At 53.0% G+C, this 16,179-nt stretch overlaps 1 protein-coding gene across 3 annotated transcripts in view; it reads left to right on the plus strand.

Moving 5' to 3' along the window:
* Nucleotides 1-3,668: 3,668 nt before the first annotated feature.
* The window catches only part of FAM3B (FAM3 metabolism regulating signaling molecule B), a 30,638-nt gene continuing 18,127 nt past the window's right edge, over nucleotides 3,669-16,179 (plus strand). The window contains exon 1 of one of the 3 annotated variants that reach the window (XM_045195964.2): nucleotides 3,669-3,846. In XM_045195964.2, the coding sequence (XP_045051899.2) occupies nucleotides 3,684-3,846 (163 nt within the window). In that variant the 5' untranslated portion in view covers nucleotides 3,669-3,683. Of the gene's footprint in view, nucleotides 3,847-5,115; nucleotides 5,192-11,703; nucleotides 11,963-16,179 lie in introns of those variants that run through there. The other 2 variants (XM_045195968.2, XM_024559811.3) reach the window with 2 other exon arrangements.

Consider the following 16,179-nt stretch of genomic DNA (forward strand, 5'->3'; position numbering starts at 1 on the left):
CTTGAGATGTGTGTTCCAGCAAGCTCTCCCCTGCACATATGTCAGGGGAGGTCAGAGGGAACTCCAGGGCCTGTTCTTCCTGGAAACGGGGTGGAGTGCCAGTCGGCAGGTCTGCTCTCCATTCCCTACCAGCCCTGCGCTGGTGGCTCTGGCCAGGCCAGTTCAGTCCCACCCAGGCTTCTCCACTCACCCTTGCTGCCCCAGGGGACAGCCCCTTGCTCATACACCCGGAGAGCTCTGGCCCGGCATTACTGTAATTTTCAAGACGTCTACAAGGGAGGGACAGCCTGTCTCTGTGACAGCAGCAGACTCCCTCTTCCAGCTTCCTGGTTATTACAGTCATTCAGGTTCCCCTTATTCAGCTGTCCCCACCTTAGGCGCCTCTCGCCCAAATGAGCCCGACTGCAAGGAGCCAAAGCACCACAGGGTCCTTCCTGGGAGGTTTAGTGACTTCCTGGTGCTTCCCACCTTGACACCCTGTGGCTCTAATCTCACATCCTCTGGATACAGATGATCAAGTGCTATTTTAATAGACCACGTGCTTCCGGGGGATAGGGGTGGGGGCACACTGGTGGCCTGGCAGTGCTCTTGCACGGTCACATGCACGTAACTTGCCAGGCATCTTGTGAAAACAAGGACTCCACTTGGGGTGGGGGGTCTGCCGTTCTAACAAGCTCCCAGGCGGTGCAGGTCCTGGGCCTACCTCCACCCCCACGCTGAACATCAAAAGCTGCAGTAGTGCCTCTCCTCCCATCCTTTACTATCAGACTCAGTGGTTCTCAGCTGGGGGCAGCGGTGCCTCCCAGAAAGACAACTTTTGGTGTCACAACGGGGGAGCTGCCCCTGGCCAAGTAGTGGACAGACAACAGGAATGCCGCTAAGCGTCCTACCATGCACAGGGCCACCCCCACAGCAAAGAAGCATCTGGTCCAGAATATTGTGCCCAGGGTGAGACCCTGCACACTAACCCAGAAGTATTCAGTTCTGTCTATACACCAGAGTTCCCTGGAGTTCTAAACGTCAGTCCCAGGGCCTCTCCCAAACAAGGGCCTTGGCATATTTGGGGTGAGGCCTCGGTTCTGTGCTTTCACGTGCAAACGGGGGCTCCAGTGTGCACTCCAGCTGAGACCGCAGCCTCCACCACCATTGACTGTAACCATGAAAATCAGAGGCAAGGAAGAGGGCTCATATTTGGGGGCTTTTTACATTCCCCATAATTGCACAGCACACATTTTTCCTAACACTGGCCAATGGGGTGTGGGGCAACCTGAAGACACGCCACTTGGGGGAATGTGAGGGACCCTCTGTGTGGGGGAATGAGGGGGAAGGAAGGTTCTGACTGCCCTGGTGCAAGGGATCGCTGGCTGGGGTTCTCTTCTTCTCCCCTTGCAGTAGCTCCATTGCACACAACATCTGTTGTTATTGGCTTCAAACACCACGGGGACCACAAGGGTGCTCTTGTTCCATCTTTATGGAAACTATGGAGGTGGATGGTTAATGACAACCATCACCATCATGTGATGTCACCGGTGAGAAGATGAAGGGCCAGGAGAATTAGTGGGCTAGCTAGAAAAATGGCACAGCTCATATTAGAACCTAGAATGTGTACATTCAAATCAAAGTCTTCACTTTCTTCCGTTGCTTTCATAGAGTTTATTTGTTTCTTCATTCATTCATTCATTCAAAACACGTTGACCATTGGCTATGGGCCAAGTCTCATTTTAGTTGCTGGATAAACAAGTCTTACAGAGTCTTTGCCCACCAGTAACACACAGGTACGTGGGCGGGAGTGTGACCCATACAGATCATTACAACACAGTGTGATAAGTGTCCCTAGAGGAGCCCGAAGAAGGGGGCCCAAGTGCTGCCCTCATGCTGAGTCCCACCAGCCGCGTGGCTCCCCACACCTGTCCTCTGTACAGTGGGTGTGAACCCTCCCCTCCCCGGACTCTGACAACACGATGACACCGCCGGAGGGACAGGTCCAAAGTCACTGTTTGGTCATTCATTCGCCTGCTTCGTTAAGATACTGTATTGGATAAACAGACAGACTTGGTCAATAAAAACGTGAAGACGTATTTCTCCCTTTAGAAAGAAGGCAGCCATTTTTATTAAAGAGGTTTTTGAAGGTTTCTTGTCATCTCTAAAAAAGAGGTGTGTGTGTTTCAGTTTTTTCCACTCCACCCAGCACCGTCTCACTTTATAAAGGAAAAGTGGCTCTCGGCTCACATCTCCAAGGGAGACGTCCTTTATAAGAACAAAAGAAGCCGGGTTCGTCGGCAGGGCTGTTGTAAGGCCGTGTGGCAAGGAGATTTGCTTTTGATCCCTAAGCAGGTATTTTGACTTCAGTTCTGCACGATGAGATCAAGAACAAACTTTGAGGATGAGTTTAGTGTTTTTATTTCTCTCAGCAAACTGTTTTGTCCAGAAAAGCCTGTGCTGATCAAACACACCTTAGCTGTCAGCATCGATGACCAGGATTATTGCAGGCATGGCATTGTGACCTAAACAAATCAAACAGCTGTTTTACCAGCAACGAATTGTCATTCTGGACATTCGGCTTAACAGCAAAACCATAGGTAAGCCTGGAAAACAAAGGAGAGGATTGTTCTTTTCACAGAGGAAAGAGGGAGTTGGGAGGGGCTATTACACAGTCCGTTGGAGGAAAACAGGAGTTCCAAGTGTAGTGGCTTTTCATCGGCTGAGTTATGACTGTCTCTCATGGACTGGGCTGTTGCGGGGCAAGGAGAAAACCTTCCTACTTCCTGCTGGGGTAGTAAAATAGAGAAACATCTTCCTGTTGGAGACAAGGTTTGCCTTTTCCTACCTGGGGCAATTAAGAATGAATGGTAGAGCCTGAGAGCTCCCCTATAGGCCCTCATAACTCCAATTTTAATTGAGGTTTCCTTTATTAATTTTCAGAGCATCAACCCCCTTTTCCTGATCCTTGTGGCCTGAACTCAAATTGCAATTACTGGTAGGAGCCAGAAGCATTATTTTATGTAACAAACATTGTTCCAAAAATTATCAGATTATTATTACTCCCAGCTGAATCCAGTTAGAGGCCCTTGAAGATCAGGCCTCCAAAAGAGATAAGATTTATACATAACACATGTGTGCGCAAAGCATCGCCATTGACAAGTCACCTTACAGGGATTCTCAGTTTCCCTATCCGCAGGTTAAGAGTTTGGAGAGCAGACTCCCCATAAGAAGCCTCCCTCCAACTCCTGGAAGGTTGTGTGACCCTAGGTTTGGATAAGCCTGCTGTTATAGACTGAATACATGTGCCCCCCCCACCAAGTCATATGTTGAAGCCCTAACCCCCAACAAGGTGCATGTATTTAGACATGGGACAACTAGGTGTAGATGAGGGCACGAGGGTGGAGCCCTCGTGATGAGATTAGCGCCCTCTGAGAAGAGGACGAGACACCAGAGGGAGCTCACTCTGGCACACCCAGAGGCCATAGTGCAATGGCAGCTGTCTGCCTTCGAGAAAGGCAGACTTCCCCAAGAAGCTGAGCTGCAGGCACCTTGATCTTGGACTTCTAACCTCCAGAACTACAGAAAATTAACGTCTATGGGTTAAGACACTGATCTGCAGGACCTGTTACAGCAGCCCTAATAATGCAACTACAGTCAAAGGAAAAATGCCTCGGTGCACCCTGGTTCACAGTGGCCGAGACATGGAGACAAACAAAGTGCCCTTCGACAGAGGACTGGACACAGAGGACGCGGCCCATAAACGCTACTACTCAGCCGTGGGAAGAGACGAAAGGCTGCCCCTTGCAACAACGTGGATGGACCTTGAGAATACCATGCTAAGTGAGATAAGCCAGCCAGAAAAAGGTAAGAACCATATGATTTTACTCATACATGGGATATGAAACTGAAACCCACGGGCACAGACAAGAGATGGTGGCTGCGGGAGGGAAGGGGGTGGGGCGGTTGTATGGGGTGAAGGGGCCAGATATACGGTGGCGGAAGATGATTGGACCTTGAGTGGTGGGCGCACCACGGGAGATGCGATGATGCAGCAGGGGGTGCAGCTGAAGCCTATATGATCTTGTTGACCAGTGTCACCCCAATAAATACAATTTAAAAAAATAAAAAGAAGAAAAATGCTGGATGGGGTTGACCTAAGTGAATTCTGGACTGTTTACCAGCTCTGCCTTTTAGTAGCCATTCATTCGACATCTAATTCCTGATGCTTGCTGAGCGCCCCACCCTGCAGGGCACTGGGGACATGGAGAAATAAACACGGTCCCTGCCTTCGAGAAACCCACAGGCCAGCAGGTGACCTGACGTGCAAAGGAGCCCTCACCCCCACTTGATGACAAATACGTGAAAATCCTGGGCATGGGGGCGTGGATCAGAAGTCAGCAGGGAAGCATTTTCTCAAAAACAGTTTAAGATGGAAATTAATTCTAATGTACTTCAACTGAGGCTCCTCGAACTTTTGAAAAATTTATTTTTAATGAGACACGATTATAAAAGGGCTGAGGATAGCAGAGAGGAAGCTAAGCCCCGACTTGATGAAGCTCCCCCAGATGTGAGGGTCGATGTGGGCCAGTGCATCGCCCGAGCCCCAAAGGGGGCTTCGCAGGAAGAGGGCTCACACACCCGTGCATCTTGAGCTCTCCGGGAGCCGCTGCGGGCAGGCTAGATGTCTGGAGGCTGGCCAAGAGGGCGGCCATCTTTCCCAAAGCGGCCATGGCAGCGCCCAGCCTTTCTACACGTACTTCTCAGCCTCAGGCACTTCCCTGGGGGACTTTCACGGACTGTCACTTGGTTGAGCAATTTCCGCAGGCACAACCTCAGGAAAGCTTAAGGCAGTCGGGGGACCTGGGGTAGGGCAGCCTGGGGAAGGACGCTGCACAGCAGGAAAGGCAATGGTGGGCCCAAGGCACATGGGGGACCAGTAAAGGCTGGAGGGCCCCCACGCGACACGTTGGGGGAGAGGGGTGGAAAGGTGGAGATGGACCCAACAGCCACACGTGGAGTCTGCGACAAGGGAGCTGCCTCCTTCCCTTGGATCCACCGAGGGAATGGGCGCAAGGACACCTTGTGCTGCCGCGCCAAGAGCCGCAAGGAGGCGCATAGACGCACCGCGCGTGCGCGGCCTCGGCTGGGATGGCGTGGGCGCGGAGGCACAGACTGCTCCTGGGACGCAGAAACCCGAGGCGGCAACTGGGTGAGAGGGATCCCGGCAGGACAGTGGTGGAGGTCCGGGTCGGGGTTGGGTCAGGGTCAGACTCATACCTGGGACCCGGCCTGCGTTGGGACGAAGGACTGCCCTGCAGGCCTGGACCCGAGGGGTCAGAGGGGACTGGCCTGGGATTCGTGGGGAGAAGCCCTAGGGTCTCGCGAAGCTGGTTGTCCGGGGATGCATACGAGAGCCGGACTCCCTTAGACACCCCAGCGGGTGGGAGACCTGAGCCCCTCCGCACCCTGCTGGGCCTGGGCACGAACAGCAGGCCGGCCTTGACCCAGGACCTCTAGGCTGGCCTCCACCTGTGCCCCTGACCCCACTGGTGGCAAGGGACCCTGCCCCTGGCAGAGGGTTCCAGAAGCTGCTGGGAGGGAGGTGTGAGTGCTTTAGGATCAGCTCCTCATGCTTTTCCCTGGAGGTTTTAACAAGGTTCCCCACGAGCATGTGCAGGACATCCGGAAAAGAGGCGTGGCAACAGGTAGGGGACAAGTTAGGTGTTGTCAAGGGCAACCAGGTTGGGCAGGGGCTGTCCGTGATGTCCTCAGAAGCGCATGACATAGGGACAGGTAGGAGTAGAGGGCAGTGTGGGACCCCAGGTGACTTCCATGTTAGCGAAGGGACTGAGTGCATGGGATTGGGGACCTCCCTGGTGCTTGGTTTCTTTTCCAAGGTGTTCAGATGGTGCTTTCCAGGCCTGGAGCCCCTGCGGGCAGGCTAGGTGTCTGGAGGCTGAGCAAGAGGGCTGCCATCTTTCCCAGCGCTTCACAGGAAAAGAAGATGCCCTTGGCTGGGGTCGGGGGTCCAGGCAGGATGCTCTTGGCTTGATGAGTGACAGCTGGGGTGACAGGAGAGGGTCAGGCAGCCCGACACAGATGAGGGCTGTGTCTCGTCCAACCTGTGAATCGCTGTGTTTCAGAAATCACTGTTTTCTGTTTAGCAGTTTTGGACTATTACGTTCATATGCTGTAGAGATGTTTTATCTTGTTTCTCCCCAAGGTCTCAGCTTTAAGACACATTTTTTTTCTCTTTGGAATATTCTAGGACAGGTGTCACACAGTGTTTCTTTGGTAGTTCCCTCATAATTCTTTGTAAATCAAGACAAATTCATCTACTTTTTCTCTCGATTGCTAAGACAGTGAAAGACAAGACGCCCCATTAAGGTAACAGTAGTGACCATTTATGGGGTGCCTCTCTGCATTGTTCCGTGTACCTTCCTTCTGTTCTCTCACCCCTGAGATGGGCGTTGTGACCCCCATTGGCTCATATCCCAGACCACAGAACTCAGAGATCCCGGTTAGTCTGATCCAGTTTCCATGCTCTTCCTCCTAAAAGTTTCAGCCACTGAAGCCAGGAAAAATTCTTCCCTAAAGAGTGAGTACCAGCGGCAAAAGACGTGACTTTGGATATTGGGTTTCCGGTTTGGTTTGGTTTCTCACACAGCTCTCGCTCCAAGCCAGGTGCAAGTCATCAGGTCCCAGAAGAACGGTGAGGGCGAGGAGGAAGACACGTGATGCGTGGTGCACTCTCGCCTTGGCCCTTGAGCACCTGGGTCGCCTCAGTGAGGATGCATCTTCATGAAAGCGGACATGGCACTCCAGGAATCGAGGACACTGACTGCAGGTTTTGGGACTTAGAAGACCCAGGTTCCAGCTGAGTGGCCACAGGCTACTAATGTACCCTTTGCACTTTCAGCTGCCTCACTATACCAAAGGGGGTGACCAGGGACCTGGCGTTGAGCACAGGATGCCATACTGTTCGAGGGAGCACTGAGTAACGTCCACTCCGGACCGGCCGATCAGATCCCGTACATTATAGCACCGAAACCTGAAGTGGCCAAACCCTCTTTCCCAGTGGGCAGCGATTACTCTACCGGGCGCCCCTTCAGAGTTGTTCTCTTGTTTCTGTGCCGCTCAAGCTCAGGAAAATCAGGTGCCTTTTCTTTCCACAAATGAGCCGCTCCTACCTGAGGGCCTCTTGCGTGAGAAGTGTGAACTGTGCTTCAGTTTCTCCCATCCACCGCGCTGGCTGTGAGCACCATGATGATGCAGAAAACGTGTAAGCAGTCATTTGAACTGTGGGATGTAAACCTCCCCGTCACAATTACAGGGGCCAAAGACAGTCCAGAAATGTGGATGCTCCCGAAAACCTTAAGTGTGTGTTTCAAGGTGGATCTCTGCAGCTAAGGGTGTGACCCAGCACGTGGTTTCTGCAGGTAACACCTTTCCAGAGGAAACCCTCTGGACTTTCTGCACTATCTGCAGAAACACATCTGGCACCTTCGGGAGATTCTCGGAGAAACAGTCTGCAAATCAGAGCTTACAAATAGCATAACCGAGACCATCAGCAGAAGCTTAGACACGCACCCGCCAGCCCTTCCTAAGAGCAATGGCTGTTCACGGACCAGCAGGTGGACGGTCCACAAGGAACCTCCATGTGGGCGTCACCATCTGGCCTGTCCAAGTAGCAACCCAGACAAAAGGGAGCAGCCCAGTATGGCAGCTGAAAGAATTGGCCAAACACCCATTTATACTCTCAGCTCCCCTCTCTCCTGCCCTGTTCAGACTCAGAGATTTCTATACTACCTGGGCTTTCTGCCAGGAGTTCCCAGGCCCCTGGATGCTGCTGACAGAGTTATGATTTAGAAGGTTGAAAGTTTTCACCCAAAAGGTGCCTTCCCCAGCTTCAGGCTCCTTCCCGTTCTCTCTCTCATCTTGCTCTGGAGCAGCCTCATGTCTTCTTGTCACCACCTCCAGCATCCCGGCTCCAGCTCCCCAACATAACCAGCGCCTCTCCTCACTATCCAAGGTGCAGCAGCCTTTGCGGCGGTGGGGGGGGGGGGCACTGCACAAACTCAGCCCCTCTCTCTTGCCAAGGGCTTTCTGTGGGTCATGCCCCTGTCTGCACTCTGTCCTCCTTGGGAATCTGTTGTTGCTTCACTTTCCCAAACTTTGCACCAGAAGGTGAGCTGTCCAAGTTCTGTATCTTTGTCATTTTGTTCCCTGATGCACCTCTGGGGCTTAAACAGTGCCTGGCATCTGAGCGTGCTTCGTAAACATTTGACAAAATGAATTGAACTGAAGTGAGACCTCTACCTTTCACAGAGCTGCTCTGTCTGGGATGCCAGCCCCTCAAAAGACGAACACTTCCTCCACCAAGGTTGGAAGAGCTCTGCGGGTCAGCTCTTCCGCTGCACTGTGGCCGTCCCCGGGTGTGTCCCAGACGTGGAGAGTCTTTGCTTTGCTGGTAGCCAGTCAGCTGGCCAGGATTCTGAACAACTGCACCCCAACTTAGCCTCCGGCCTGATGAGACAGTGCGGCTCCCATGAACAGTGACGTGTCTGAGCGCCTCCTGCCTGCTCTGTGAGCGTGTGCCGTGCACGAGCTCCTTACACCTTAGCAGTTCTGAAACTGTTGTTCTTCCCATTTCACAGATTGAAAAGAAAAAACACGAGGATCGAGGGTAGTAAATCAGTTGCTCTAAACGCCTTAATGTGGTGGAACAGGGGTTGAAACCCAGGTCTGCCTGACTCCAAGCCCAGGTGATCTGACCCTTTGGGGGCTAAAGGGGGCCCGCTCAGCATTTCGGCCGGGCAGTCCAGAGCAGCGGGCCTCAGGGGTTTCCGTGTCAGGGTCCCGTTGCACCCCGAATGTGATCGGGGCACCTGGAGCCTTTGTTTCTGTAGAAGGTGCATTCATAATGAACAGTGGGGCCTTTTTAAAGTATCTGTCAATGCATTCAGAAATGATAACACAGCACTCCTTTGCATGCTAACATATCTTCATGAAAAATAATTTTATTTTCTGGAACAAAACATGTAGTGAAAAGAACGGCTTCGTTTTACATTTTTGCTAATCTCTCTAATGTCCTTAACAGAAGACAGCTGGGTTCTCATAGCTCCTCTTGCATCTGGTCTGTTGGCAAACAGTCTGGCCTTCCAGAGGCACGTAGCTGGGATGGTAAGCGGAACCTCAGTGTCCTTTTCCGAGGACTATGGATATTCTTCCTTGATGCTAAACTAAAACTCAACAAGGGTAGTTTCTTTTAAGATTCGTTGCACTGTAGAATTTTTAAAGGTGGATTTTCCTAACTGCTGTGCTCAAAGGTTTTGTTCTGTTCACTCTGATTGGATCTTTTGCCCTGGCGTGATTGTGTATTTCATCAACCCGCCATTTGGGAAATGGTGGGTTGCTGAGTCACACGGATCTTCTCGCTCTACGGTTGGAAAACCCTACTGAACGCTCCTGAGAGGGTGAGACTGGAAAAGGCAACCGATGTCAGGGTATTTTTTCGATGTCATAGTATTAAGTTCTGGCCTCATCAACTCCTGGAGCGTCTCCTGGACGCCCAGGGCCCCCAGACCACCCCCGAGGGAACCCCGGGTCTGTGGTATGAAGGGATGGCCACTGAATGCAAAGTCCTGTGAGCAGTTGCGGGAGGAATAAGAAGTCCAGTCTGATAACCTTAACATTTAAAATGGAAACGGAAATATGTTCAATTCAGTATGTGAAACTAAGGAAGGACAAATGAAGATACGAGCGCAGAGAAGTTACGAAACAGTTAAAAAGAAAAACAAAAAACCTCTAGGTCTACACTTGACTGACCTAGGCAGCTGGCTGCCTGTGACCCCAAATCACACCCCTTCCGTGGCTCTGGACACCACCCTCCCATAAGCTCACGGGTGGCTGGAGAGTTTGGGGTGACCAGAGGCCTGTAGGGCCAGGGGAGAGGGTGGCAGAGAGGAGGAGAGGCTTGGTGGGGTAGCCTCGAAGGGAGGGCAGGAGAGAGTGGGCAAGTTCATCCAGGTTGAGGTGGGGCCACAGGTGGAGCACTCCAATGCTGCTGAAGAATGGTGAAGATAGCTCATAGAATGTGCCACCAGCCAGAGCTAAGAGCAGGCTTCAGAGGGGCCACCCCGCGCCTGGAATGACACCTGACGGGGCAGCTGGTGGGTGCTGCGGTAGCTAGACCGAGCCATAAATGTCGTCTGGGGCTCAGGGACCTGCGCAGGCTCCCTCTCCTGTTCGGCTTTATCACTTTTATGTGTTCGTTGTTTTCTTTTTTTGATAACATACTTTACTGAAGTATAATGTATATGCAGTAAAGCACACAAATCCTAAATGTATACAGCCCTATAACATTTTGCTTAGTATTCTTGTGTCCTCACTGTCCAGGGAAAGATAAAGAACTTTTCATCACACCAGTGAGTTGCCCCACGCTCCTTCCCTCCCCGACGCTCCAGGGAAACCACTGTTCCGTCCTCTGTCACCATAAATTAGCTTCGTCGGCTCTTGAATTTCATCTCCTGGGCGAGAAACACAAATATGTGGAGACTAAACAACCAATGGATCGGAGAGGAAATCAAACAAGAACTCAAAACTACCTTGAGACAAATGAAAATGAAAACACAACTTTCCAAAATTTATGGAATGCAGCAGAAGAAATTCTAAGAGGGAAGTTCATAGCTTTAGAGGCCTACCTTAAGAAACGAGAAAATCTCAAATAAATAAACTAAATTTACACCTAAAAGAACTAGACGTGGAAGAGCAAAGCAAACCCAGCGTACGTAGAAGAAAGGAAATAATGAAGCTCAGAGTGGAAATAAATGACATTGAGACTAAAGAAGCAAAAGAAAAGATCAGTGAAACTAAGAGCTGGTTGCTTGAAAGGATAAATAAAATTGACAAAGCTCTAGCCAGACTCATCAAGAAAAAAAGGGAGGAATAAATAAAATCAGAAATGAGAGAGAAATCCACCTGGCACTACAGAAAGACTCAGGGTCACCAAAGAACACTGTGGACAATTAGATGCAGACAAATGGGACAATCTAGGAAAAAATGGCTACATTTCTAGAACCATACAAACTTCTGAGACTGAAGCAGGAAGAAACAGAAAATCTGATCAGACTGATTACTAGCGATGACATTGAGTCAGTAATCAAAAAACTCCCAACAAACAAAAGCCCTAGATGGGACCGCCTCACAGGTGATTTTTACCAAACATTCAGAGAAGGATTGACACCTATCCTTCTCAAAATATTGCAAAAACTTGAAGAAGAGCAGTGCTTTCTTCAAATACCTGCCTGACCCCACCCTGCCTCCCCCCAGCCTCTGAGTAAACAAGAGGACCTGCAGACCTAACACTGACCTTGGGGCCTGGAGCATGGTCCTTACCCCATTTTCCCTAGTCAGCCCCTCCCCAGGCTTCCCCCCCTCCCCACCGTGTAAAGAAAGTAGCAGAGGTGCTGCACCCATGCTGGGCTGTGATAAAGCAGTGGACAGGGAAGCTGATCTGGGAGAAGCAAAGAACCCTGGGGTGGTGGCCCAGGGCCACTGGAACTCAGCTTTCAAGTTTAAAAGGCTTAAGTCCTGTTTATCTTTGCAGCCATTTCCCTTTGTGAGATATTAAACTGGGGCCTGGGTCCATGAATCGTTAAGGGACACAGTGTCCTCCCTTCAGAACAAACCCTGTTCATTCTGTCTCACCCCCAGTGGAGGAGCAAAGAGCTCAGGGGCTGCAGACAGGGAGCTCCTGGGCTCCACCCAGTGCACCTGCCGGACAGCCTGCGAACTTCCTAGTCTGCACCTGCCCGGCCCGGTGTCTGCCTTTAGCCTGCCCTCCCCGCCACCTGCTCCAGAGCTAGTTGCCTCCCAGTCCTCCTCGTAGCTGGTAGGAGGTCCCCAGTCCACCAGCAGCTGCCGCCTAGGGCCAGGAGGGCGGGCAGCAGCACCTGGAAGATGCGCCCAGTGGCTGTCGGTGAGTTGCAACCCCCACCACCAAAGGAGGAAAACAGGGACCCAGGCAGGGGGAGAGTCACACCTTGCAATTCCACCCCACTGAGCCGGAGGGTGGGGCTGGCGCTGTGGCTGATCTCTCAGATCTGGGACTGGGAATGCAGAAAGCTAGTCCAGCAGAGGTGAATGGGGTGGGGGGGCCAGGGGTGGGTTCTGATCAAGTACCCTACAGCGTTTCCTGGGGCTCCCCCTGCCTGTCTCCAGGCGCCCAGCTGGGATTCAGGGCAGGGGAATCAGTGAGTGTGATGTTGAGGCTTGAAAGTAGGTATTTGCTGATCGCAGGCAGAGTGGGACTCAAGGTGGGGCAGGGAGGGGTCCGAGCTCGAGGGCCCTTTCCTGGGAGAGCAGGTGCCTGCAGTGGGGCCCTGGACCTCCTGGGCCAGCAGGGTGCTGTCACCTGCAGTTAGAGGCACTTGTGGACTCCACCTGAGGTTCCTCTGCTGAGTCATTAGGCACATGTCCAATGAAGGGACAAGTGAGACAGCCGTCTCCATGCCACTGGAGGATATGGGTGGGTGAGAAGCGGGGACTCGTTAACACGGCATGCCCCTTGTCGCTAATTCTAGCTGTCCAGCTGCATCTTTTTATCGGGCTGATTTCATTTTCTCCATTTGTCAAACGGCTTGGGACTGTGGGATGTTTGGGGTAAAAAATAGGAAAAGGGGAAAAAAAAGCAATTATTTCCTCAATCATTTTATCCCTCAAAGCCCGTCTTTATGACGGTGGCCTCTGTCCTCTGTCACTTGCCTATCTCTCTCTACAGGCGTTCTGGGGTTCAGGTGTGAACCACCTACCTCTGTCATGCGTGCCCTTCCTAACGGGTTTTGCTGTTTTCTTTCTGTCACCTGAGGAGTCTGGGTTCCTCCTTAGGGGAGGCAGCAAGGCAGGACAAGAAAACAGGGTTCTCTTGGCCTCTGCAGGGGTCGTTGCCCTGCCTTGGGGACAGGTCGTCAGCCGGGAGGTGTTTGCAAGGCTAGCACTTCTAGCACTAGTGTCTCTTGTGTGGTTGTTCACACTCCAGAAAGTTCTACACACCACCTTTCTGCTCCATTCCCAAAGTGTAGGAAAGCCAAATTCTAAGATTTCTTTTTAATTTATTGTGTAAAATAGTCATGTTTTCTCTAAAACCATTTATTTGTGAACTGTTTTCGGGGACTTGTGTGGATTGTAGGGTAAATGGGGGGAGGCATACACGTCTCTTTTTGGAGGAGCAAACACCTCCCTTGGGGCACTGACTTTCATGACGGATATCTTGGAAGACTTTTTCATCATTTCCATATTACATACTTATCATTTCACTGGTTACTGAGTAGAAAATGCTGAATATTGTCAGGTTGCCTCTCCCACCCACGGCTTTTCCGTACCCGCAGCCTCATGATTCACTCATGGGCTGTGAGGTCCGCTCACCTAAAGCTTGGCTGTGACACCAGGTGTTTGTCGGTGTGTGAGGCTGGGAGAGAAGTCAGGTACAGAAGCTGGGAGCCATGTCACCTTTGACTCTGCGAGCTAAAGGCTTGGCCGAGTCCCTGGAAGCAACGTTTCAGAGGATGCGGTCCAACACCAGGTCTGGCTCGGGGCAGCTCACAGTTCAGGTTCAATGGGCAAAATAAGTTAAGCGGCCAACACCCATCACCTGTGATCCACAGCCCTCCTGCCCCCTCAGGGACTCCTCCAGGGTGAGGGCATTGTCTTGGCCAGGCTGCCAGGGACCAAAGCTTCCTCCTTCCACCTCGCCCTTGTTCCCATGGGTTGAAGGAACTCCCCCCTGCAAGTGTCTTCAGAAGGGCTCTCTTCAGGGCCCCTGGACTGGAGGGGTGGGGGCGTCCCGAGACCTCCCCCTACCTGTAGCTGGTTTGAGGACTCTTCTCCAGTGTTAGCTTCCAGGACCAGCCTGAGACCCCTGAGGACCAGCAGGTGGGATGAAGGTAGGGCACACACACACAGGCGCCCGCACACCCGCATATGAGCACGCAGGCCTGCACACGTACACACCTGTGCACTAAGTGAGGGTCTCAAGGAGGAAGTTCACAGACTTCCTGCCTGTGCTCAGACTGGCCTTTGCCCTCAGGAGGAGGCTGTGGGAGGTTGTGGGCTGATGAGGACTTGATTTTCTTGGGAGAAAGGTCAGATTCTGATTACAGAATCACAGAAGCTCCCCAGTCTCCTGGACTTTGTGTGTTCCTTTCCCCGGCTAACCTCTGAAGCTGCTGGACTCACTCCCACCATAGCAGGCCTACCTGGGGCCCAGGAACTGTCTTAGCGGAGTCCCTGGACTTCCCCCTTTCCCAAGACGAATCCTTACATGTGCCTGCCTGGCTGCTGAGTTCTTCTCTGCCTCTCGTGTCCTACCCACTCTGCAGTCACCCTCAGGGACTGAGCTCCCACTGCTGCTGTTCGGCCCAAGGACACTGGGCCACAGCTCTCCAGGTGCTGCTGGCCTGCTCCTTGTCCCTCGCCTCCTGGCTCCTAAGCCTGTCTCCCTTCAGCACTCTGGATGCTTCCGTGACTTGCGTCAGACCTGTGCACGGGTTACACGTGGCCCACCACCAGCCCGCGCCCCGTCTTTGCTGCTGGACCTGCCCTCCCACCCTGGAGTGGCTCTGGCTCTAGGCCTTGGCTTCTCCCAGCCACCACAGGAAACCAGGCTGTCCCCAGCCTAGAGGTCATCAGTGGCACCTCTTGCCCGGCCCACAGGTACTTTTCAGCCTTCCTAGGAGCCCTGAAAAGTGTGGGGACAGGTGGCCGTTGCCTCACAGGTGGGTCAGCCCCCACTTCCAGTTCTGCTTGAGGACCCGCAGGCCTTCTGTTCATCCTTCACTTTCTTCCCGGTCACTTCCATCGACCTGTCCTTGTTCACGTGGTGACCAACTGGGTCTTCCTTCCATGTGGCCGTCCTTCACACATGTGACAGGTGGCATCATGCTCCCTCTCAGTCTCATCTAAGCCAGTCCCTGGTTTGCCAATTTTCTTCAAATACGACACCTGGATAAAGTAGTCCTGCTGTGACCCAACACACAGAGGACACAGCGGGCCATCGTTTCCGCTGAACCTGACACCGCCGGTGCTGACGGGGGTCGCCAGCTGTTGCCTCTCACAGCTCCCCCTGCGTGTGCCCCGTGGCACTTTCCGGGACACCCTGTGGAGCACGCGCTATCCTAGGTGTGCGGGCACAGCCCTGCAGGGGAGGGACCCTTGTGTGCCACACCAGCAAGGCGTGTGAAGGGCTGCCATGGGGGGCCTGTGCGGGCCACAGGTGCGTGGCAGGCTGCACCAAGGTGGGGCCAGGTGGTGCGTCGGGGAGCCTTGGAGAGGAGGAGAGGGAGATGGGTGGGGGTCTGTGTGGGACAGCACCCCAAGGCAGAGGGGCACACTGCTCCAAAGCAGGTCAGCACAGCTGAGCGCACAGCCCCCCGGGAATTCCAGAACAGGCACCGCAGTCCCCGGGGCTCTCATTCGTAGTGTGTGGCTGCTTTTTCCAGCTTTGCGATGTCCCTTGAGTCCAAGAAACAGCAGTGGCCACACAGTCCGGGTAGTTGGCCTCAGGAAGCCCTCTGTGCACAACATTCTAACCACCTTGGGCTCCGCGTGGTTTGGAAAATGGGAAAAATTATTGATGCTGAAATGTGTCGTTAAGGGGAAATAGAAGTGTCCAGTCCCCTGAGCGTGATGACCTAAGCTAAGGAGCCACGCACGAGTGAGCACAGACTTGATAAAGCACAGCAGGGGAGGGCCCACAGACAGCTGTGCTCACTCACGGGAGAAACGGGGACCTGTGGGTGCAGGAAATGACAGGAGCAGAGATTCCTGAGGGCTGAGGTCAGAGTGACAGACACAGGTTTGCATATGACAGACACAGGTTTGCATGTCGTTACCGCTAGGGAAGCCTTGGGCTGTGTGCTGGGGGGCTGGGGTCCTGCCTCTGTGACAATGGCTATGAACTTGGAAAAGAGGGCCCGGGAGCACCACCCCGTCATCTCTGCTCTGGGTGCTGGGTGGGGAGACACCAACCCTCTGGCAGCCACCGGGTGTCCCGCAGTTCAGTTCGGTCCTGACACTGACCCCCAGCAGTTAGTGTAGACCCTGCAGGTTAAGAGCGAAGCCCCCACCAGCTGCCCTCTCTTCAGCTGCTAGCCACCAGAGTCTCGGGACAGCTCGCCCTTGCCACCAACCGGCTGAGAA

This window comes from Desmodus rotundus, chromosome 2, assembly GCF_022682495.2.
Source record: "Desmodus rotundus isolate HL8 chromosome 2, HLdesRot8A.1, whole genome shotgun sequence".
Classification (NCBI taxonomy): domain Eukaryota; kingdom Metazoa; phylum Chordata; class Mammalia; order Chiroptera; family Phyllostomidae; genus Desmodus; species Desmodus rotundus.